This window comes from Notolepis coatsorum, assembly GCF_963971535.1.
Source record: "Notolepis coatsorum genome assembly, chromosome: 1".
Lineage (NCBI taxonomy): Eukaryota > Metazoa > Chordata > Actinopteri > Aulopiformes > Paralepididae > Notolepis > Notolepis coatsorum.
Window position 1 is genome coordinate 153,992,069 of NC_140165.1, and position 25,711 is coordinate 154,017,779.

The 25,711-nt window shown below is 44.6% G+C and overlaps 1 protein-coding gene across 1 annotated transcript in view; it reads right to left on the minus strand.

Moving 5' to 3' along the window:
- The window catches only part of LOC311244956 (intraflagellar transport protein 81 homolog), a 58,882-nt gene extending 34,619 nt beyond the window's left edge, over positions 1-24,263 (minus strand). The window contains exons 1-7 of the mRNA XM_084334670.1: positions 23,810-24,263; positions 23,554-23,657; positions 23,253-23,433; positions 22,048-22,137; positions 21,536-21,601; positions 21,118-21,228; positions 19,589-19,673 (exon numbers count right to left, since the gene is read on the minus strand). Coding sequence (XP_084190796.1) covers positions 19,589-19,673; positions 21,118-21,228; positions 21,536-21,601; positions 22,048-22,137; positions 23,253-23,433; positions 23,554-23,657; positions 23,810-23,968 — 796 coding nt within the window. The 5' untranslated portion in view covers positions 23,969-24,263. The remainder of the gene's footprint in view (positions 1-19,588; positions 19,674-21,117; positions 21,229-21,535; positions 21,602-22,047; positions 22,138-23,252; positions 23,434-23,553; positions 23,658-23,809) is intronic.
- Positions 24,264-25,711: the final 1,448 nt, after the last annotated feature.

The following is a 25,711-nucleotide window of genomic DNA, read 5'->3' on the forward strand; positions in this document are numbered from 1 at the left end:
TGATTGCCATTGTGGGCACACAGGTCGATTTACATATGAAGTGAGTGGTCAAATGATTCTATCTACGACAGGAACCCAAGGGCCATCTGCCATGGCCTGGGAAGAGGTTAAGACAATGGGCTCTGTAAGATCGAAACAAAAGACCAAAAGGTCACATAAACATGTTATCTCGCTGGAGTTTCCTGTCACACACACATTCACACACACACACACACACATTCACACACACACACACACACACACACACACACACACACAGACACACACACACATAGTCACACACACACACATAGTCACACACACACACACACATTCACACACACACACACACATTCACACACACACACACACACACACACACAGAGAAGATCTCCAAACAAGCTAACTATTTCCTGGTATATTGTTCTTAAATTCTGAAGTCATTGAAGTAAGTTAAAATCATACTTAATGTCTACAATTAGTTAATGTGTCTGTGCTGTTTCCAATTTATGTTCAATTTGATTAATTGATGGTTTTATATTGTTCTATATGGTATTGATTTGTATTCTATTAAGCTAACAGAATGATTAGATATGTTCTGAAAGTCAGCAGACTTAGTGATAAAGAAATATATCTGTGTTTATGTAATCAATATATCTTGAGGTTCATCAAAGTATTAACAAGTCAAGTAATGTGTTTAAGTAAAAATATAGGGAAAATATTCTCTGGGTAAATGTGAAGGGGGTTTGGCCTATAAGCCAAACCCCTATTTTCAAATGCCAGCTTAGCAGGCCTGGGATTGGAGTAAAGAATTTGGTGACGTCATTCTGATGACATCACAAGATTATGCAGGTCTGGCTATAAGAATGGGGTGTGATGGGGGGAGAGGGACTCTGAAACAACAACCCACAGGACAAGACCTCTCCACCATCCACACTCAAGGCGGGCAGGTCAGCAGGAGAACAAAGGACATCGCTTTTGGAGGGAAAACAGACTGCTTTGTTTTGTCAGCCAGACAACAAAGACCATCAACAACTTATCAACTATCATTCTTTATACTGTAATATTAGTCTGGTTGTATCACTCACGGCATAGTGTTTGTGATCACAACTATAGCATTTTCTTATTGTAATTTGTATACACTCTTAAACTTTGATTAAACAACTGTTATACTACTTTCCTCCTAAATTCCTTCTGCCTGCACCGCTCAGTTTGAAGAGAAGTGATTCCCAGAGCTTTAAAGTATTGAATCACAACGCAGAGTACTAACGCAACCCGGTTCTGGCAGAGCAGAACCGAAATAGCTTGGGAAATCCACTTCATTTTGGTGTCGGACTTCAGTGAATCAGAGCGCTCGTGTTATCACCACAACAAAGGAAATTTTTTTTTTTTTCCTACACGCCGGTCGACGAGGAGAACAACTGATCGATCGATCGTCTTCAAGTAACTAGGAAGTTACTAAGAGGTGAGTGTGATGATGTTTGGGTGCTCTATTCGAACCACGGAGGGGGTTGCTAAGAATTTAACCTCATGTAAGCATGATGTAAGGGAAAATTGAATTGAATGTTCTGGCTGGGGAGGGCGGCTCTGTAAACACCGTGCGTCGTATTTTCTAAAGTAGAGATTGAGCACACCGTGCGTGGTACATTTTAAAGTAGAATTTTAGCACAACAAACGGAGCGCCGCTGCCAGTCGGAACAGGAACATGTCTAGATTCGTGCTCAGAGTTAAACCAAGGTAAACAGGTGTGCGTTGTATGTCTTAAAGTAGAGGCTTAAGCACGCCGTGCGTCGTATTTTCTAAAGTAGAGATTGAGCACAAGTAGGTCTGGTTTAGCCTTGGGCACGGCGGGCGTGTTAAAATTAGACTGCGATAGGCTGTAACAAAAAATAGTACTTACGCGCTGCTGTGCGGCGTTCGAGAGACGGTAATGTGCGTGAATGCTGATTTTGTATTTTTTTATTTTTGTTAGGAAGCGTGTATGAATGTATAGTTGGCAAATGTTTATGGTTAGGAGTGATTGGTGGGACGTGTGAATGTATAGTTGTGTTATTATGTAATTTAAGTCACCGATTGGCCGTGGGGTAATGTAAGGATAACGCCGGTTTTCCGAGGCCCGTGGAACGCAGCAGCTGTTAGCTGTTGTATTAGCCTCTGAGGCGCCGGAGGATACGGGGGGAAAAGTAGACGTAACTCAAATGTATAGGGTCGATCGATAGTGTCTTGAGATTACGGGGATGTGTAAGGCACTTAAAAGTTTTCATATTCGTGGCGGATAAAATAGATGTGTAATGTTTAAGGTGATTGGGATTATCTAGACGGGGACCCGGAAGTCGTTCTAAGCTCGCCGGTGGAGACGACAGAGGGGTCAAACTAGTGTTTTGCTGTTATGTTTTTATATTTCTATTTAGATCACTACACTGGCGTTTTGAGGGAAATAGGATTCTGTTGTGGGGAATGTGGTGTTGTATTAACATTGCGAGGTGTCGGCCCGCGCGGCGAAACGGGTCGTTGGGGAACGTTTTTATGGGATCATGGGTGAAGCTAAGCTAATGCTACCTAGCCGCGCTAACGGCTAAGATGGTCGCCGGTTGTGACGTCGTAAGGGTGCGCCCGCGACGTGGCTAGCGAAGCTAAGCTAACTGTGCTGACGTCATGGCATGATGAGGCTCTCGGGATGTCTCGCGATGGGACGGCCATCTTGGTAGGGGCGCCGTGCGTCCATCTTGGTAGGGGCACCGAGCGTCCATTTTGGTAGGGGCGCCGAGCGTCCATCTTGGTAGGGGCGGCGAGCGTCCATTGTTAAGGGGAGGGTGGAGTTTATTTAGGAATGCAGTAGGGGGCGGAAGAGGACAGGATGAATATGTTTGGATTCTGCTCACAGAACGCTTTCATTGTACACTCTCTCTCCCCCTCTCTTCTCTTTCTCCCCCTCTCCCCCTCCTCTCTCCCTCTCCCTCTCACCTCCCTCCCTCTTTCCCTCTCCCTCCCTCAGTCTCTCTCTCTCTTTCTCTCTCTCTCTCTTTCTCTTTCTCTCTCTCTCTCTCCCTCTCACCTCCCCTCCCTCTCTCTCTCTTTCTCTTTCTCCCCCCCTCTCTTTCTTTCCCTCTCACCTCTCCTCCCTCCCTCTCCCTTTCCGCCTCTCTCCTTCTCCCTCTCGCCTCCCCTCCCTCTCTCTCTCTTTCTCTTTCACCCCCCCCTCTCTTTCTTTCCTTCTCTCACCCTCCTCCCTCCCTCTCCCTTTCACCTCCCCCCTCTCTCCCTCTCCCTCTCACCTCCCCCCCTCTTCCCCTCCTCTCCCTCTCTCTCTTTCACCCCCCCCTCTCTTTCCTTCTCTCACCCTCCTCCCTCCCTCTCCCTTTCACCTCTCTCCCTCTCCCTCTCACCTCCCCCCTCTTTCCCTCTCCCTCCCTCTCTCTCTCTCTCTCTCTTACCCCCCCCCTCTCACTCACTCCCCTCATTCCCACACCGCCTCTCTTCCATATGTTTCCCCCCCCCCCCTCGGCCCCCCCGAAACGCTTTCTCTTTCTCTCCTAGTTTAGGGCCTGTATATAGAGGTTTTTTTTATGGGTTTCAAACGCAGGTGTAGTGCTAGGTATATTGTTTATTGCTGTTTACTGTAGGGGTTCAAAGGCGGTAGGTTGAGTTTGGGACTTATTATGCGTATGTTGTTGTTCCAAATTCAGTTTTATTGTTATTTTTAGGGAATTTCTAGTGCTGGCAGTGGTGTTGGCTGGCGTTGGCGCTACGCTTTGTTCGACAAGGCGCTCGTACTTCTTTCCTTGCGTTTGGACAAGCTCCGGCTGGTAAGGCAGGGGCTCCGTGTCAGTTCATGTTGGTGGGCCGTAAGTCGGAGCATAATTACTCTACTCGGCTGCGCCTGCGATGGGGGTGTGGGTAGACAGTTCGTCGTGGCTCACTGTCTGCCTCCACGCTTTGTGCTATGTGTGCAACTCGTCGGTGCTCGCTGTCACACTGCGCACATTTTTCATTTTACCAGGGGTACGGGGACTGCTAAACGTCGTGGCGGGGGTGGGCTCGCTGTCTGCCACCGCGCATTAACGGGGGTGCGCTATGCGTGCACTCGTCAAAGGCTCGCTGCCACACTACGCGCGTCGAATTATATTGTGTGTGGGTATTTCAGAGGTGCTGTATGTGTGTGGCGGTGGTTGTGAGTGGAATGATCTTTGATTATCCTTGAGTAGGGGGCCCGGGGTTTCGCGTTCCAGGTTGCAAACTGGGGGTGATGCCTTGGGCCACAGGACGAGTTGGCCAGTGGAATGTCATTGGTCGGCAGGATTTTCAATGTGGGGATGGTGTCGCCGCCGGTGGTTATGAACGGGTTGTGTGACACTGTTCTAAAATGCACGGGGACTTCAGTGACATAAGGCACTGAAAATTGATTTCTGTTCCCGTGAGAAGCGCGTTATTTTAACACCTAAAGGGTTAGGTGTTACGGGGGATATATAGTAACTGTGTGAGAGGTTATGAATGGAAAATATGTGTGTTACTGATATGTATAATGTAATATGAGCGAAATACATACTAGGCTTTCACGGACAGAAATAAATATAGTTACACATACACATAGTCATTTGCAAATAACAATTAGAGTAAAAGTGAGATTATTCACCTAAATTACCATGTCCGATACAGATGTTTAGAAATGATAGGCTGTAAATAACGAATTTCTGATTGACCAACAGAAGGAAACAGCTGATGAAAAATAAGTTCCCCGGAGTGGTATTAAGGAGGATCTTGACAACAGGATTGAGAGTCTGGGTTTCCAATGGAGACAACTGGAAAAAGATTAAGGCTGTGTCATTGATAAATCAAAAACGAAAATTGCACAAATGCTCTCATGTGATCTTAGTATAGGAGATGCCCGACATTCCATGCTTAAAGACAAATGATGGATTGTGAATGGGAAATGTCACTGATAATTAAGTGTATTTTTTGCTTCTCTCTTCACAGCTGCTCCAGGACGGATGGCCAGCGCTGACAATTCCGAACCCCAACAGGGAAATCAAAGAGACTGTTGACAGTCAGGGGGTATAGTATCACAAGACCGAGATTATCAATTCCTGTTTACACCAATATAGAAGTGTGAGTGAAATTAACTCAAGTTTGGTAAAAATAGTTTGAATACAGAGAAACTTGCTTTCCAAACGGTGACGTTACGAGTGTTTGAAGAAAAGGTGAGAATGGAAAATACACAGATAGGAGCAACCGGAGGGTTAGATGCACTGACCATAGAAAGGGTAGACAATCTGTCTATTTCAACGACTGGAGATGTCACAATAAAAGTGACGAAAAGATGGCCAAAGATATTCAGGCCATTACAGAACCTTGTAGTTAAAGGAGGCCGGTATAGAATGCGTACCCAAATCAAGATAATGCCGATAACCTCTGCAGACATTACATTGACCGAATTGGACGTTAACTTGATTGACTGGAATTTGATCGACTCCCCTCTAGTGTCCAGTGAGACGGAGGGACTGGAAATAATGTCTTTTACTCCGCCACAGGGAGTCGTTGCAGCAAGCGACCCAGAGACAGCTGTATTAACCGAGTCGATCCACGCTGAAGGGTCCGTTGCAGATGACTGCCAGTTAAAGACGTGCCTCCCTCTCGAACAACAGCTAGCCGAGGCTAGACGGGTAGTGGACTATCTCCAAGGCCTAATCCAGTCCACACAGCCCGGAGGGGAGACAGGTTCCAATGGAGAACGGGCCCAGTTGGGGCCACAAGGGGGTCCCGTGCCGGAACAACAACAAACCCCAATAAGACCACCCACGAGGTGGCAACCACGAGGAAAAGGTGGAGGCAGAGGCAGGAATCCGAATGGCTACCGTGTGCGGCAGGTGCATTGTTGGACGTGTGGGACCCTCGGACACATTTCTCGGGACTGTGCAGAGCGGGACCATCTATCCACAACAGGGCGTGTTTGTGCAGAAACAGGTGGCGGGCCCCTCCCAACCACGGGCCCCTCTCAAGGAACTGTGACTGGACCAAATAGGTACGTGGCTTTCTCCTCCGAACAGGCTCCAGGGAACCATGGCGATGATGGCATACCACCAGGACATGTTCTGGGCCCGATGACCCCAGGGTCATCCGGTCACAGGCAACTGACCCACCGGGTCCCACAACCCGGGGGAGACCGCCAGTGTTGTTGGATCTGTGGAGTGAACGGTCATTTTCAAGGGTCATGTCTGCAGAGGCCACCGGCAGAATAAAAATATATGCAACTGACTAGGGTAGAGGTGGGATATATTGAATGATAAAATATGCTCCTAATTAGATTAGAATAAAAATAAGGAATAAATAAAAAAAAAAAAAAGGATAGAGGTGTTAGGTGATTAGATTATGAATGAAAGTTACTAAAAACGGATGTATGAGTGACTGACAAATGCATGAACTAATCAGACTAACAAGAGGATCAAATTATGTTAAACAGTTAATCGATATTAGACAGTGTGATGATGTGACACTGCGGCAGCTAGTGATCAGTAAATTATCCATGCTTGGTCAACATTCAGATTGATCAAAGGGTGGACTGCATGATTAAGAAATTAAAAAGACTCATAGTTGTTTCTAGTATTTTATAGTATTGATAGAAGCGTATTAACAGTTATGAGCAATAGGATAGGTGTTTATTTACTTTTATTTTTACTTCTCTTTTCTAGTGTGTTACGAGCAATTCCTGACTTAGGCCGGGAGCGTACATTTTGTTTATTCATTTGATTTCCCTTTTTGTTTTTTAGTTAAAAATGAGCTCAGAAGAAAAAAGAAAAAGCTCACAAGTTTGGTTTATTTTTTCATTTATTGGTTTGGCAGCGTTTTCTTTGTGTTTTGTTTTCTGTTTTCTTTCTTTCTGTGTTTTTTCTTAGGGTACCTGGCAAGCTGGGAGTGATCTCGACACATCAGGACGGGGTAGTATATGTCTGTAAAATGGACTGGGAACAAAGTGAAGGAACATGAGATAGTTATGGATTTTTGTTCTCCGCCCATTGAATACCCAGTTTTAGGGGCTGGGGGTGTGTCGTGATTGGTTAAAGTGTTGGGAGGCATGATTCTCTGTACATTAATGAAGCTCAATAGGTTTGGTCGCTATTGGCCAAATTAGTCTTGTGTAGGGTGTGAACATGTGCAATTGATAATTGGCTTGTGGTGTGGAAGAGGTGTGTTTAAGGCGGACTGTGATTTGTTGCCATACACACAGGAGTACTGGGAGAGTGGAGGTGTCAGTGCTGACCGTCCGGTCCGGGTGCAGCTGTCCAGAGGACGACGGTAACGATGTTTCAATGTGTATTCCACATCGAGAGGTGGAGGAGTATACTGTTTTGACAGCATAATATAATGAGAGCCATGTGAATTTTTCAGAATTTTGAAATTTTATGATCTAGAAGCCATGAAATATATAGATAAATGATTTGGAAAAGAAAGTTGTCAAAGCTCAGACCAGTAAAGAGAGTCTGAGGGAGGAAAATTATGGAAATTATGGATTCTCAATCAATTGTTGTGGTAGAAGTGACCTGCACTGTCCCCCGAAGCGATATATATTCACTGCAGGATACGGATGGGAGATTGGGGGATCCGCAGTCATCAGAGAGTGGTACAAGGAAGACCGAGGACTCCATCGGTACTGTTGATCCAGGACACTGGCTAGTGTCTACCCAGCGGTTCCATGGGGAGCCACAACACTGCGGAGAACCAGGAGACGCCTACCTCTCGGGCCGGGAGAGTCTTGGCCAACGCAGTGACCGAGTCTTGAGGCTTCAGAGGGAAACGACAGACAACCAACGAGGAGACAGGCGGCTAGACCTCAGCAACAACTCCGGTTGTCAACAGAAGCAAGGCCTCAACCATTGACCAGGGGGTCAACCAGCGAAAGGGTCGAGCAGCCAGCGACGACCTCCCCACCGCTGTGACAGCAATAGAAGATACAGCAGGGGGCTCTACCCCCTAATAGAGGTCAACACGAGTCAAGATGTTCTTGACAGAAGATGGGGTGTAATAGAAAGGCAATTTGCTTTCTAAATTCCACCTCCCAGAGATGGGGAGTTACACCCAGCAGTCGTGATACTGCATCAGCTCTGAGCAACAAAGAGGAGGCCGGGTCAAATCTAGAAAACATAGACCCCCCCTCCTCAATGCTCCAAGTCAGAATTTGACAACTCACAGTTGAGACCAATGGAAATTGATCTTGGTACGAGAACAAGTTGTTAAAGACTGTGCACATGATCACAAACTGAAATGGATAATTTGAATTTTAGGATCCGAGTGTGGCAAATCAGATATATATTTCCTAATAAAATGTCTTAAGTGTTATCTAGATAGTAGTGTGTAGAGATTGATATCTATGTTTGACATATTAAGGATAGGTAAACTATCCAAGTGGGGAACTGTGGTAAATTCCCAAACCATAGATCTCATGATTAACTAATGTGTAGAAATACTAGGCCCTCAAAACAATAATTCATAGATTGTGTGTGTGTTTACATAGACTGATTGCCATTGTGGGCACACAGGTCGATTTACATATGAAGTGAGTGGTCAAATGATTCTATCTACGACAGGAACCCAAGGGCCATCTGCCATGGCCTGGGAAGAGGTTAAGACAATGGGCTCTGTAAGATCGAAACAAAAGACCAAAAGGTCACATAAACATGTTATCTCGCTGGAGTTTCCTGTCAGACACACACATTCACACACACACACACACATTCACACACACACACACACACACACACACACACACACACACACACACACACACATAGACACACACACACATAGTCACACACACACACATAGTCACACACACACACACACATTCACACACACACACACACATTCACACACACACACACACAGAGAAGATCTCCAAACAAGCTAACTATTTCCTGGTATATTGTTCTTAAATTCTGAAGTCATTGAAGTAAGTTAAAATCATACTTAATGTCTACAATTAGTTAATGTGTCTGTGCTGTTTCCAATTTATGTTCAATTTGATTAATTGATGGTTTTATATTGTTCTATATGGTATTGATTTGTATTCTATTAAGCTAACAGAATGATTAGATATGTTCTGAAAGTCAGCAGACTTAGTGATAAAGAAATATATCTGTGTTTATGTAATCAATATATCTTGAGGTTCATCAAAGTATTAACAAGTCAAGTAATGTGTTTAAGTAAAAATATAGGGAAAATATTCTCTGGGTAAATGTGAAGGGGGTTTGGCCTATAAGCCAAACCCCTATTTTCAAATGCCAGCTTAGCAGGCCTGGGATTGGAGTAAAGAATTTGGTGACGTCATTCTGATGACATCACAAGATTATGCAGGTCTGGCTATAAGAATGGGGTGTGATGGGGGGAGAGGGACTCTGAAACAACAACCCACAGGACAAGACCTCTCCACCATCCACACTCAAGGCGGGCAGGTCAGCAGGAGAACAAAGGACATCGCTTTTGGAGGGAAAACAGACTGCTTTGTTTTGTCAGCCAGACAACAAAGACCATCAACAACTTATCAACTATCATTCTTTATACTGTAATATTAGTCTGGTTGTATCACTCACGGCATAGTGTTTGTGATCACAACTATAGCATTTTCTTATTGTAATTTGTATACACTCTTAAACTTTGATTAAACAACTGTTATACTACTTTCCTCCTAAATTCCTTCTGCCTGCACCGCTCAGTTTGAAGAGAAGTGATTCCCAGAGCTTTAAAGTATTGAATCACAACGCAGAGTACTAACGCAACCCGGTTCTGGCAGAGCAGAACCGAAATAGCTTGGGAAATCCACTTCATTTTGGTGCCGGACTTCAGTGAATCAGAGCGCTCGTGTTATCACCACAACAAAGGAAATTTTTTTTTTTTCTACACGCCGGTCGACGAGGAGAACAACTGATCGATCGATCGTCTTCAAGTAACTAGGAAGTTACTAAGAGGTGAGTGTGATGATGTTTGGGTGCTCTATTCGAACCACGGAGGGGGTTGCTAAGAATTTAACCTCATGTAAGCATGATGTAAGGGAAAATTGAATTGAATGTTCTGGCTGGGGAGGGCGGCTCTGTAAACACCGTGCGTCGTATTTTCTAAAGTAGAGATTGAGCACACCGTGCGTGGTACATTTTAAAGTAGAATTTTAGCACAACAAACGGAGCGCCGCTGCCAGTCGGAACAGGAACATGTCTAGATTCGTGCTCAGAGTTAAACCAAGGTAAACAGGTGTGCGTTGTATGTCTTAAAGTAGAGGCTTAAGCACGCCGTGCGTCGTATTTTCTAAAGTAGAGATTGAGCACAAGTAGGTCTGGTTTAGCCTTGGGCACGGCGGGCGTGTTAAAATTAGACTGCGATAGGCTGTAACAAAAAATAGTACTTACGCGCTGCTGTGCGGCGTTCGAGAGACGGTAATGTGCGTGAATGCTGATTTTGTATTTTTTATTTTTGTTAGGAAGCGTGTATGAATGTATAGTTGGCGAATGTTTATGGTTAGGAGTGATTGGTGGGACGTGTGAATGTATAGTTGTGTTATTATGTAATTTAAGTCACCGATTGGCCGTGGGGTAATGTAAGGATAACGCCGGTTTTCCGAGGCCCGTGGAACGCAGCAGCTGTTAGCTGTTGTATTAGCCTCTGAGGCGCCGGAGGATACGGGGGGAAAAGTAGACGTAACTCAAATGTATAGGGTCGATCGATAGTGTCTTGAGATTACGGGGATGTGTAAGGCACTTAAAAGTTTTCATATTCGTGGCGGATAAAATAGATGTGTAATGTTTAAGGTGATTGGGATTATCTAGACGGGGACCCGGAAGTCGTTCTAAGCTCGCCGGTGGAGACGACAGAGGGGTCAAACTAGTGTTTTGCTGTTATGTTTTTATATTTCTATTTAGATCACTACACTGGCGTTTTGAGGGAAATAGGATTCTGTTGTGGGGAATGTGGTGTTGTATTAACATTGCGAGGTGTCGGCCCGCGCGGCGAAACGGGTCGTTGGGGAACGTTTTTATGGGATCATGGGTGAAGCTAAGCTAATGCTACCTAGCCGCGCTAACGGCTAAGATGGTCGCCGGTTGTGACGTCGTAAGGGTGCGCCCGCGACGTGGCTAGCGAAGCTAAGCTAACTGTGCTGACGTCATGGCATGACGAGGCTCTCGGGATGTCTCGCGATGGGACGGCCATCTTGGTAGGGGCGCCGTGCGTCCATCTTGGTAGGGGCACCGAGCGTCCATTTTGGTAGGGGCGCCGAGCGTCCATCTTGGTAGGGGCGGCGAGCGTCCATTGTTAAGGGGAGGGTGGAGTTTATTTAGGAATGCAGTAGGGGGCGGAAGAGGACAGGATGAATATGTTTGGATTCTGCTCACAGAACGCTTTCATTGTACACTCTCTCTCCCCCTCTCTTCTCTTTCTCCCCCTCTCCCCCTCCTCTCTCCCTCTCCCTCTCACCTCCCTCCCTCTTTCCCTCTCCCTCCCTCAGTCTCTCTCTCTCTTTCTCTCTCTCTCTCTTTCTCTTTCTCTCTCTCTCTCTCCCTCTCACCTCCCCTCCCTCTCTCTCTCTTTCTCTTTCTCCCCCCCTCTCTTTCTTTCCCTCTCACCTCTCCTCCCTCCCTCTCCCTTTCCGCCTCTCTCCTTCTCCCTCTCGCCTCCCCTCCCTCTCTCTCTCTTTCTCTTTCACCCCCCCCTCTCTTTCTTTCCTTCTCTCACCCTCCTCCCTCCCTCTCCCTTTCACCTCCCCCCTCTCTCCCTCTCCCTCTCACCTCCCCCCCTCTTCCCCTCCTCTCCCTCTCTCTCTTTCACCCCCCCCTCTCTTTCCTTCTCTCACCCTCCTCCCTCCCTCTCCCTTTCACCTCTCTCCCTCTCACCTCCCCCCTCTTTCCCTCTCCCTCCCTCTCTCTCTCTCTCTCTCTTACCCCCCCCCTCTCACTCACTCCCCTCATTCCCACACCGCCTCTCTTCCATATGTTTCCCCCCCCCCCCTCGGCCCCCCCGAAACGCTTTCTCTTTCTCTCCTAGTTTAGGGCCTGTATATAGAGGTTTTTTTTATGGGTTTCAAACGCAGGTGTAGTGCTAGGTATATTGTTTATTGCTGTTTACTGTAGGGGTTCAAAGGCGGTAGGTTGAGTTTGGGACTTATTATGCGTATGTTGTTGTTCCAAATTCAGTTTTATTGTTATTTTTAGGGAATTTCTAGTGCTGGCAGTGGTGTTGGCTGGCGTTGGCGCTACGCTTTGTTCGACAAGGCGCTCGTACTTCTTTCCTTGCGCTTGGACAAGCTCCGGCTGGTAAGGCAGGGGCTCCGTGTCAGTTCATGTTGGTGGGCCGTAAGTCGGAGCATAATTACTCTACTCGGCTGCGCCTGCGATGGGGGTGTGGGTAGACAGTTCGTCGTGGCTCACTGTCTGCCTCCACGCTTTGTGCTATGTGTGCAACTCGTCGGTGCTCGCTGTCACACTGCGCACATTTTTCATTTTACCAGGGGTACGGGGACTGCTAAACGTCGTGGCGGGGGTGGGCTCGCTGTCTGCCACCGCGCATTAACGGGGGTGCGCTATGCGTGCACTCGTCAAAGGCTCGCTGCCACACTACGCGCGTCGAATTATATTGTGTGTGGGTATTTCAGAGGTGCTGTATGTGTGTGGCGGTGGTTGTGAGTGGAATGATCTTTGATTATCCTTGAGTAGGGGGCCCGGGGTTTCGCGTTCCAGGTTGCAAACTGGGGGTGATGCCTTGGGCCACAGGACGAGTTGGCCAGTGGAATGTCATTGGTCGGCAGGATTTTCAATGTGGGGATGGTGTCGCCGCCGGTGGTTATGAACGGGTTGTGTGACACTGTTCTAAAATGCACGGGGACTTCAGTGACATAAGGCACTGAAAATTGATTTCTGTTCCCGTGAGAAGCGCGTTATTTTAACACCTAAAGGGTTAGGTGTTACGGGGGATATATAGTAACTGTGTGAGAGGTTATGAATGGAAAATATGTGTGTTACTGATATGTATAATGTAATATGAGCGAAATACATACTAGGCTTTCACGGACAGAAATAAATATAGTTACACATACACATAGTCATTTGCAAATAACAATTAGAGTAAAAGTGAGATTATTCACCTAAATTACCATGTCCGATACAGATGTTTAGAAATGATAGGCTGTAAATAACGAATTTCTGATTGACCAACAGAAGGAAACAGCTGATGAAAAATAAGTTCCCCGGAGTGGTATTAAGGAGGATCTTGACAACAGGATTGAGAGTCTGGGTTTCCAATGGAGACAACTGGAAAAAGATTAAGGCTGTGTCATTGATAAATCAAAAACGAAAATTGCACAAATGCTCTCATGTGATCTTAGTATAGGAGATGCCCGACATTCCATGCTTAAAGACAAATGATGGATTGTGAATGGGAAATGTCACTGATAATTAAGTGTATTTTTTGCTTCTCTCTTCACAGCTGCTCCAGGACGGATGGCCAGCGCTGACAATTCCGAACCCCAACAGGGAAATCAAAGAGACTGTTGACAGTCAGGGGGTATAGTATCACAAGACCGAGATTATCAATTCCTGTTTACACCAATATAGAAGTGTGAGTGAAATTAACTCAAGTTTGGTAAAAATAGTTTGAATACAGAGAAACTTGCTTTCCAAACGGTGACGTTACGAGTGTTTGAAGAAAAGGTGAGAATGGAAAATACACAGATAGGAGCAACCGGAGGGTTAGATGCACTGACCATAGAAAGGGTAGACAATCTGTCTATTTCAACGACTGGAGATGTCACAATAAAAGTGACGAAAAGATGGCCAAAGATATTCAGGCCATTACAGAACCTTGTAGTTAAAGGAGGCCGGTATAGAATGCGTACCCAAATCAAGATAATGCCGATAACCTCTGCAGACATTACATTGACCGAATTGGACGTTAACTTGATTGACTGGAATTTGATCGACTCCCCTCTAGTGTCCAGTGAGACGGAGGGACTGGAAATAATGTCTTTTACTCCGCCACAGGGAGTCGTTGCAGCAAGCGACCCAGAGACAGCTGTATTAACCGAGTCGATCCACGCTGAAGGGTCCGTTGCAGATGACTGCCAGTTAAAGACGTGCCTCCCTCTCGAACAACAGCTAGCCGAGGCTAGACGGGTAGTGGACTATCTCCAAGGCCTAATCCAGTCCACACAGCCCGGAGGGGAGACAGGTTCCAATGGAGAACGGGCCCAGTTGGGGCCACAAGGGGGTCCCGTGCCGGAACAACAACAAACCCCAATAAGACCACCCACGAGGTGGCAACCACGAGGAAAAGGTGGAGGCAGAGGCAGGAATCCGAATGGCTACCGTGTGCGGCAGGTGCATTGTTGGACGTGTGGGACCCTCGGACACATTTCTCGGGACTGTGCAGAGCGGGACCATCTATCCACAACAGGGCGTGTTTGTGCAGAAACAGGTGGCGGGCCCCTCCCAACCACGGGCCCCTCTCAAGGAACTGTGACTGGACCAAATAGGTACGTGGCTTTCTCCTCCGAACAGGCTCCAGGGAACCATGGCGATGATGGCATACCACCAGGACATGTTCTGGGCCCGATGACCCCAGGGTCATCCGGTCACAGGCAACTGACCCACCGGGTCCCACAACCCGGGGGAGACCGCCAGTGTTGTTGGATCTGTGGAGTGAACGGTCATTTTCTTTTTTTTGATCCACTTTTTCTCCCATTTTTCTATATTTTCTCCCATCCCAATTTCGTATCATCCAATTCAACCCTCCCCTGTCACGAACGCTGTTTCTTGCCTCCCACAAGCCGGCTGCAATGTGGACTAAGTCATACATAGCACAAGTCCCCTCCGGTACTTGAGGTAACAGCAGTCGCATCTTTTTCACCTGCGCAGCTCGATCTCTTAGTGTCGAGGAGTAACGCGTGGGAGGCTCACGCTGCCCCCGACACTTCCTGATTCTACTGCGCAGGCGCACCAACCGACTTGTAGGAGTCGCTTGTTCACAACGTTCGATCCCCACCCTTCAGTTTTCCCTCCCCGTAATACGGCCAATGTGTATTACTGCGGACGACCAGCCAAACTGAAAAACAATGTGGAGAGCTGGATTCGAACACGCGAATCCTAGCGTCTCCACACTGGTGGCGAGTGCCTTAGACCACTACACCACCTAGCCGCCCCAAGTGAACGGTCATTTTCAAGGGTCATGTCTGCAGAGGCCACCGGCAGAATAAAAATATATGCAACTGACTAGGGTAGAGGTGGGATATATTGAATGATAAAATATGCTCCTAATTAGATTAGAATAAAAATAAGGAATAAATAAAAAAAAAAAAAAAAGGATAGAGGTGTTAGGTGATTAGATTATGAATGAAAGTTACTAAAAACGGATGTATGAGTGACTGACAAATGCATGAACTAATCAGACTAACAAGAGGATCAAATTATGTTAAACAGTTAATCGATATTAGACAGTGTGATGATGTGACACTGCGGCAGCTAGTGATCAGTAAATTATCCATGCTTGGTCAACATTCAGATTGATCAAAGGGTGGACTGCATGATTAAGAAATTAAAAAGACTCATAGTTGTTTCTAGTATTTTATAGTATTGATAGAAGCGTATTAACAGTTATGAGCAATAGGATAGGTGTTTATTTACTTTTATTTTTACTTCTCTTTTCTAGTGTGTTACGAGCAATTCCTGACTTAGGCCGGGAGCGTACATTTTGTTTATTCATTTGATTTCCCTTTTTGTTTTTTAGTAAAAAATGAGCTCAGAAGAAAAAAGAAAAAGCTCACAAGTTTGGTTTATTTTTTCATTTATTGGTTTGGCAGCGTTTTCTTTGTGTTTTGTTTTCTGTTTTCTTTCTTTCTGTGTTTTTTCTTAGGGTACCTGGCAAGCTGGGAGTGATCTCGACACATCAGGACGGGGTAGTATATGTCTGTAAAATGGACTGGGAACAAAGTGAAGGAACATGAGATAGTTATGGATTTTTGTTCTCCGCCCATTGAATACCCAGTTTTAGGGGCTGGGGGTGTGTCGTGATTGGTTAAAGTGTTGGGAGGCATGATTCTCTGTACATTAATGAAGCTCAATAGGTTTGGTCGCTATTGGCCAAATTAGTCTTGTGTAGGGTGTGAACATGTGCAATTGATAATTGGCTTGTGGTGTGGAAGAGGTGTGTTTAAGGCGGACTGTGATTTGTTGCCATACACACAGGAGTACTGGGAGAGTGGAGGTGTCAGTGCTGACCGTCCGGTCCGGGTGCAGCTGTCCAGAGGACGACGGTAACGATGTTTCAATGTGTATTCCACATCGAGAGGTGGAGGAGTATACTGTTTTGACAGCATAATATAATGAGAGCCATGTGAATTTTTCAGAATTTTGAAATTTTATGATCTAGAAGCCATGAAATATATAGATAAATGATTTGGAAAAGAAAGTTGTCAAAGCTCAGACCAGTAAAGAGAGTCTGAGGGAGGAAAATTATGGAAATTATGGATTCTCAATCAATTGTTGTGGTAGAAGTGACCTGCACTGTCCCCCGAAGCGATATATATTCACTGCAGGATACGGATGGGAGATTGGGGGATCCGCAGTCATCAGAGAGTGGTACAAGGAAGACAGAGGACTCCATCGGTACTGTTGATCCAGGACACTGGCTAGTGTCTACCCAGCGGTTCCATGGGGAGCCACAACACTGCGGAGAACCAGGAGACGCCTACCTCTCGGGCCGGGAGAGTCTTGGCCAACGCAGTGACCGAGTCTTGAGGCTTCAGAGGGAAACGACAGACAACCAACGAGGAGACAGGCGGCTAGACCTCAGCAACAACTCCGGTTGTCAACAGAAGCAAGGCCTCAACCATTGACCAGGGGGTCAACCAGCGAAAGGGTCGAGCAGCCAGCGACGACCTCCCCACCGCTGTGACAGCAATAGAAGATACAGCAGGGGGCTCTACCCCCTAATAGAGGTCAACACGAGTCAAGATGTTCTTGACAGAAGATGGGGTGTAATAGAAAGGCAATTTGCTTTCTAAATTCCACCTCCCAGAGATGGGGAGTTACACCCAGCAGTCGTGATACTGCATCAGCTCTGAGCAACAAAGAGGAGGCCGGGTCAAATCTAGAAAACATAGACCCCCCCTCCTCAATGCTCCAAGTCAGAATTTGACAACTCACAGTTGAGACCAATGGAAATTGATCTTGGTACGAGAACAAGTTGTTAAAGACTGTGCACATGATCACAAACTGAAATGGATAATTTGAATTTTAGGATCCGAGTGTGGCAAATCAGATATATATTTCCTAATAAAATGTCTTAAGTGTTATCTAGATAGTAGTGTGTAGAGATTGATATCTATGTTTGACATATTAAGGATAGGTAAACTATCCAAGTGGGGAACTGTGGTAAATTCCCAAACCATAGATCTCATGATTAACTAATGTGTAGAAATACTAGGCCCTCAAAACAATAATTCATAGATTGTGTGTGTGTTTACATAGACTGATTGCCATTGTGGGCACACAGGTCGATTTACATATGAAGTGAGTGGTCAAATGATTCTATCTACGACAGGAACCCAAGGGCCATCTGCCATGGCCTGGGAAGAGGTTAAGACAATGGGCTCTGTAAGATCGAAACAAAAGACCAAAAGGTCACATAAACATGTTATCTCGCTGGAGTTTCCTGTCACACACACACATTCACACACACACACACACATTCACACACACACACACACACACACACACACACACACACACACACATAGACACACACACACATAGTCACACACACACACATAGTCACACACACACACACACATTCACACACACACACACACATTCACACACACACACACACAGAGAAGATCTCCAAACAAGCTAACTATTTCCTGGTATATTGTTCTTAAATTCTGAAGTCATTGAAGTAAGTTAAAATCATACTTAATGTCTACAATTAGTTAATGTGTCTGTGCTGTTTCCAATTTATGTTCAATTTGATTAATTGATGGTTTTATATTGTTCTATATGGTATTGATTTGTATTCTATTAAGCTAACAGAATGATTAGATATGTTCTGAAAGTCAGCAGACTTAGTGATAAAGAAATATATCTGTGTTTATGTAATCAATATATCTTGAGGTTCATCAAAGTATTAACAAGTCAAGTAATGTGTTTAAGTAAAAATATAGGGAAAATATTCTCTGGGTAAATGTGAAGGGGGTTTGGCCTATAAGCCAAACCCCTATTTTCAAATGCCAGCTTAGCAGGCCTGGGATTGGAGTAAAGAATTTGGTGACGTCATTCTGATGACATCACAAGATTATGCAGGTCTGGCTATAAGAATGGGGTGTGATGGGGGGAGAGGGACTCTGAAACAACAACCCACAGGACAAGACCTCTCCACCATCCACACTCAAGGCGGGCAGGTCAGCAGGAGAACAAAGGACATCGCTTTTGGAGGGAAAACAGACTGCTTTGTTTTGTCAGCCAGACAACAAAGACCATCAACAACTTATCAACTATCATTCTTTATACTGTAATATTAGTCTGGTTGTATCACTCACGGCATAGTGTTTGTGATCACAACTATAGCATTTTCTTATTGTAATTTGTATACACTCTTAAACTTTGATTAAACAACTGTTATACTACTTTCCTCCTAAATTCCTTCTGCCTGCACCGCTCAGTTTGAAGAGAAGTGATTCCCAGAGCTTTAAAGTATTGAATCACAACGCAGAGTACTAACGCAACCCGGTTCTGGCAGAGCAGAACCGAAATAGCTTGGGAAATCCACTTCAGAGGCTAAAGAGAAGCTACTACCCACAAGTCATCTGGATCCTAAAGGAGGACTAGTACCTGTACATTACTCACTGACTGCAAGATGTATCCATATTAATTTGCACAACATTAATTGTTAATGTACTACACTACTTTCCTACACTACTTTAATTATTATTTTGTGTTTTAATATACCTGTAATCTCGTCAACATTGCAAACCAATGTATTCTTGAGAATAAATAAGAGGTTGAAAGCGGTTTTTTCTTTGCAAGTTTCTTTACCGAGTTGTATTAAGAGTTTTATTGTTTACTGAGGTTTACAGAGTTTATTAAGAGTTTTTTTTTGTGTACACAAGCTCACTTGCACAGCCCCCTCCTGATTAGTTTAGCATAGGCCATTTTGGAACCTGTAATGTGTAAATCTCTCCAGTGGATGGGGACTCAGCCCACTGCCAGACAAGAACACAAAGAGCAGATTCCACACCGGATAAGCTCTGATTGATTGATTGATTGAAAACTTTATTAACAGATTGCAGAATGGGTACAGTACAGTACAGCTCAAAACATACAATTGTTAAGGGGATGCAGACCAGAGAAAGACTTTCGTCTTGTTTACATCAGGGTCCCTCATTTTCAATTCATCATATCTGATGATATGATGAATTGAAAATTAGAGCACTTCAAAGTATCACCATAATCATAGGGCCTTAATAGATGGGAGTCAATTAACCGAGAGGCTTATTGCCTCCAACACCTCACTGTGTCCTTGAACCTCCACCCAGCTGTGGCCATGACGGAGACAGTGACGGAGACAGTGGAACACGGCTACTCACTCTCTGGCTTGGCGTCTGCTGCTGCCTGCCGCAAATCCTTCACCTGCTTCTGGGACCTCTGGAGTCTCTGCTCTGCCTGGAACAGCTGAGCACATGCAAATGACAACCACCTTTAGTGCAGCGTCATAAAACTTAATGGCTAGCTACATTTATTTTATATACTACTTTCAGTTTATGAATATGTGTTTGAAAGGTTTTAATTAGGGATGTCCGATATTATCGGCCTACAGATATTATCGGCCGATATCGGCATTAAAATGTGATATCGGAAAATATCGGTATCGGTTTTCATTTTTTTACATTTCTATAACCTTTATTTACCCAGGCAAGCAAGTAAGAACAAATTCAGATTTTATTTATTGTCAAAAGTATGCATAATGTTGTGTTAATTCCACAACAAGAGATATGTAATGTTAATTACCTGAAATTATTCAGTTTTTTGGGGGGGAAACCCTGCATATATCGGTATCGGTTGATATCGGTATCGGAAATTAAGAGTTGGACAATATCGGTATAGGTAAAAAAGCCAATATCGAGCGGGCGGCTACGTGGCGTAGTGGGCAAGGCGCTCGCCACGAATGACGGAGACGCTGGGCTTGCCTGTTCGAGCCCAGCGCTCCACATTGCTTTCAGTTTAGCTGGTCGTTCATACTAATACACATTGGCCGTATTAGGGGGTGGGAAACTGATGGGTGGGGATCGGGCGTTGTGGACAGCGACTCCTACAGGTCGGTTGGTGCGCCTGCGCAGTAGAATCAGGAAGTGTCGGGGGCAGCGTGAGCCTCCCACGCGTTACTCCTCGCCACTGAGAGATCGAGCTGCGCAGGTGAAAAGATGCGACTGCTGTTACCTCAAGTACCGGAGGGGACTTGTGCTATGTATGACTTAGTCCACATTGCAGCCGGCTTGTGGGAGGCAAGAAACAGCGTCCGTGACAGGGGAGGGTTGAATTGGATGATACGAAATTGGGATGGGAGAAAATATAGAAAATGGGAGAAAAAGTGGATAAAAAAAAATAAAAGCCAAAATCTAACACAGACTTTTAATACCTGTTCACCACATATTGGTGCTCTATAAACAACATTTTATTGCCCGCCATACACTTTCATGACCAAAAAGCTATGATTTTGCGGTTGCAAACTACTTAATGGTGTTTATGATCATTCCAGGTCGGGGTGCAGAACCAGCACCAGCAACACGGTCTGCAACATTAATTGAAGGCGTCGTGGCACTGACTTCCAATTACATTACCCTGCTTCCATTATCTCAAAGGAAAACCAGCACAATGTTATAGCATGAAGAGAAGATGGTAAATGCTTTGAGCATCACTGTGATGTTAAGACTATAGAGGTTGGGAAAAACCTGCTAATTTAATACAAGACGCTGCACAGGTGTTGGTCCATTTCCAGTAGATTGATTGATTGATTGATTGAAAGTTGTTTGTTTGGTATATAGAATGCCAACGGACCAGTAGAACATACCAAAGACAGAAAATGATCAATTATAACAAACAAACTGAGAAAATGTACTTGGTTCTTCTGTTCTTGCTTCTGCTGAGTCAGTGACTCCTCTCTCTCCTTCTCCACACGGAGGTGTCTGGCCATGTCCAGCATCCGTTGATGGTTGGCCACCGTCTCCACCTAGTGGACACACAAGGTAAGGTGATAGCATTCTAGAAGAGCACAACACAGGGTTAGCAGGAATAACGAAACACCTCTGACCGACTCAAGTTTCCCCTTCTGGCAGGGCCTAAAAGTAAGACCCACTAATTCAACACCCCATCACTCTACACCCTGGTAGAAGGGGTAAAGCCTTGGGTATGTCAGATGGCTGGCTGCTCTCATTACGTTAGGAAGTTGTTAAAATATATTAGAGGTCATGTTTTCATTCCTCAGTGAATCCCAAGGACTCCCGGGAATTATGAGAGTCTCAGACAGTTTGACTTACCCTCTTCTTCAGCCTCTCCACTCGTTTGATGAGCTGATCTTTCTCCTCCTCCATTGCACTTATGTCCTATGGTTGGGGAGAAGACGGATAGCTTCAGGGAACATTTTTGCTGGTATGAGCATTTTCTGGGTATTGCAACAACCTAGCTTACAAAATAAAATATAAAAGATGATTGATTACACTCTCTCCTAAAGCTAGAAAACAGAGAGAACCCTCCAATCAATGATGTCACTGGGATGTAAAATCTGGGGCTAAACCATAGACAATGAATGGGACTCTGGACATTACAAGGCCATAAAATTATTGTATGAGCTCTTACACCCAAATTTGGTTTTAATTCTTGTTCAGACCTTGTAGTAATACTATAAACCTCATTTGGGTGTAAGAGCTCACACAAACATTTTGGTAAATATATGTGTAGGGGCCGTGTATCTAGGAGACATGCGAAAAGCCAAATGTCAACTGCCTGGTGTTAATTGACAATAAAGTAATCTTCTTCTATTAATTTGTACCCTTCTGATTTCTGCTGTGGAGAAGCCTGATGTCCTCAGCTGCTCACACTCCTTGTGATAGGTCTTAAATCCATCCACCAGCTCTTCATACTGTAATGCACAATATTATTCTTTAGTCTGTTATACAATTTCCATTTCATATTGTTGTTACAATGTACCATGTACTATTCAAAGTAGGGATGCACCCATACCACTTTTTGACGATACCGATTGTGAATCCTAAACTTTACGTGGTGATACCAAGTGCCGATCCATTCCAATGCTCTTATTGGACAGTTTAAGACCATTGGTTTGGGGTCGCTGGACAGAGATTATTCCGATTTAATAAATGTTTCTCAAATAGAGATTCAATGTGCCAAAAGTGCATAGCCGCCCTATTATCTCCCCAATATCCCATATACCAGTACTGGTGTCGGTGCATACCTAATTCATTTATTGGCAGAGAAACAACATGATGGGTTTGATTGATTGATTGAAAACTTTATTAACAGATTGCAGAATGGGTACAATACAGTACAGCTCAATACACACAATTGTTAAGGGGATGCAGACCAGAGAAAGACTTTCGTCTTGTTTACATCAGGGTCCCCCATTTTCAATTCATCAGGACATATATCACATACATGACATACAGATAGACAGTACTGCTACATCTATACATTTATGACATACCAGATTTGCAAATACAGTACTGTTTGTGATACAAAGAGTCCAGAAAAGGGAGTATATACATTTGACGTAAAAACTGTACATTGGAGGAGGTTGGGTGGGGTTGGGTGGGTAGGAGGGATTGGGGGGGGGGGGGCACTTTACAACTGTACAAGCAAAACTGTACATTGGAATATTGACAAAACCATACTAGGTAAATTACAGTACATTGGAGGGGGTTGGGTTAGGACATTTACAGGGGCCAGTTTCGAATTGCAGTCTCCCGTAGGTGTTCTTTGAGAGTGGTTTTGAAAGTGGGTAGTGATTCACATTCCTTTACAGCTTTAGGTAGGGCGTTCCACATTGATGTTGCATAATTGCGAAACGTGTTTAGTCCCTTGTTTGAGCCGAATCTGGGTTTAACATGATTTGTGGAGCTCCATCGTGGTAATCACTGACCTTTGGGAAGTATTTTGACATGTACATGGGTACCTTGGTCGTGTAGTGCATCTTGTAGACCAGGCCCATTGCAAGTGTCGGGTAAGATGCTAACAAACCTGGTTATGAGTGTCAATGATGACATCGTCCTGTAAGAACTCTGCAGGCACCTCCAGTTTAACAAGAAAACGGGCCAGGTAAGCTCTCTTCTTTAGCTCTGTGACCCTCTGTAGCAACCAGTGGAGGATAGGGTGGATCACAGGTTTATTACCTATAACCAAACCTTGTCTGAAACTGCTCCTGTATGAGATGAGTGATAAAAGAAAGAAAAACAAAAATAAGCTTCTGCTTTAGCATGGGTACGATCAAATGCTTTGGGAATGCCTGAGGTCTCAACAACTTACTAATCAATATACTTACACATCAGAATGACTCCCAGGGGGTTTATATTTCAGCATCCCCAGCAAATTAAACATTCTCTTTGCAGTCTGCTCAGACATCTCTTCTCGGATATCAATGCTTTGCTGAAAAGAGATAGGGAAATGATTCGGACACACTGTAGTGTATCTGTATTTCAGAAGTGTGAATCATGTACTTTGGCTATCAGACATTGATTGTGAATATCACACGTAAGACTACATATTCACTAGTTAGAGGGGTAAAGAGGTTGGCCCACCTTTGGATCTATTTCAGCCAGGACATCATTAAGAATCTGCAGCAGTTGCATAGGTTCGAGGGAGTCAAACGTGATGAGGTTGAAGTTTTTCTTGAACGGGTCTTTGTTGAGTTGCTCAACAATAAATTTAAGTTGTTCACTCATCTTGGAAACGTTCATATGTACTTGCGCGGTTTATGTAAATAGTTGTCGTTTTCCTCTGTGCTAGCTAGTTGGATGATTAGCCAGCACTGGTATCGTTACGTTAGCTAGCAAGCCGTCTGACAGGGCAGCAGTACCGTGTTGGTTATTAAGCCAAGGTTAGCTCAAATGTGGACATACGTTTAAATGGATGCATTCTACTTTGGTACACTAAGCACCTGGCTGGAGTATATCAAACGAAAATACACCACAATATTAAAATAACTTTAGCTAACTAACATTTTGTAACCGGAGAGTGGTTCGCTGGTGTGAAACTCCGTCTGTCTTGGTAACCAGACACAAGCGCGCTGGTTGCTAACAGGAAATAGCCGAAATGTCGATATGTTTCACGGGTGCACTTTTGCGCCACAGATGCGCAGATTCCCACATTTATTGGCCAAAACATGGTCTCTGGCCTGGGGTGGGGTAAAATCACGTACAAAATCACAACCATTAGCCAAGCCCTATCGATATGAATCTCCAACTGAATTTTAAAGCGCAACTACACACACACATAGATGTATGATGTGTATATTCCTCGCACCCCTTTGTACCAGTTTGGACGTCGTCCACTTGATGGCGACACTTTCAAGTGACTCTTGCATGAATGAATGAATGAATGAATGAAAACTTTATTTAACAGATTGCAGAATGGGTACAATACAGTACGGCTCAATACATACAATTGTTAAGGGGATGCAGACCTGAGAAAGACGTTTGTCTTGTTTCCATCAGGGTCCCCCATTTTCAATTCATATAGACATATATGACATACATGACATACAGATAGTCAGTACTGCTACATCTATACATTTATGACATACCAGATTTGCAAATACAGTACTGTTTGTGATACAGAAGGAGTCAAGAAAAGGGAGTATATACATTTGACGTAGAAACTGTACATTGGAGGTTGGGTGGGGGGGGTTGGGTACATTGGGATATTGACAACTATACTGGGTAATTTACATTGGAGGTGGTTGGGGGGGGGGGGGCGGGGGGCACACTGTATAAACAAGTAACACTGTACATTGAGGGGGGGGGGAGGAGACACTGTACAAACAAACACAATTGTACATTGAACTATTGACAATGTGGGCAGATGAGGGCTTTTTAAAGGCGACATACATTCTGCCATTTCAGTTAAAAAAGTCTTGTGCTCAAAGTTTAGAAACGACCAAGATACTGCCCCAACTCTATGCAACATAGTAGATGAGTTATTTTGTTCATCACCACAAAAGTCAATGTCCAGAATTAAATAGTGTCGGGTTGATGTTGGGTAATGTTCGTTTTTGGACAGATTTTAAACAGCTAACGTTAACTAACATTCAACAACGAGGTTGTGTTTATTATAACCTAATTGGTTTGGCACAACTTCTGTCCAAAATTTAATTCGAAGCCAGCTGCTGCATCCAAACCACCAGTCACGAGAACGCTGCCAGCAAATCAACACTGTTCACTGTCGTGGGGCGGATTTCACGGCTTTAACAATTTACTTCATTCATTTATCTAGTTTATTTGCAATAGCAAGCAAGCTCGTTTCGTTGACTACGGTGTGTAGTCAAATCTCTCTCCAGCTCTGTATCCAGAGTTGTCGTTAGATATTGTTTTGAGTAGCTTCAATCACATCCACATAGCCCCTCCCCTTTATGCACCAACCCTGAGAGGCACAATATCAGTGGCAGTCATTCCCACATCAAGACACACAGAAGAAGACATGGG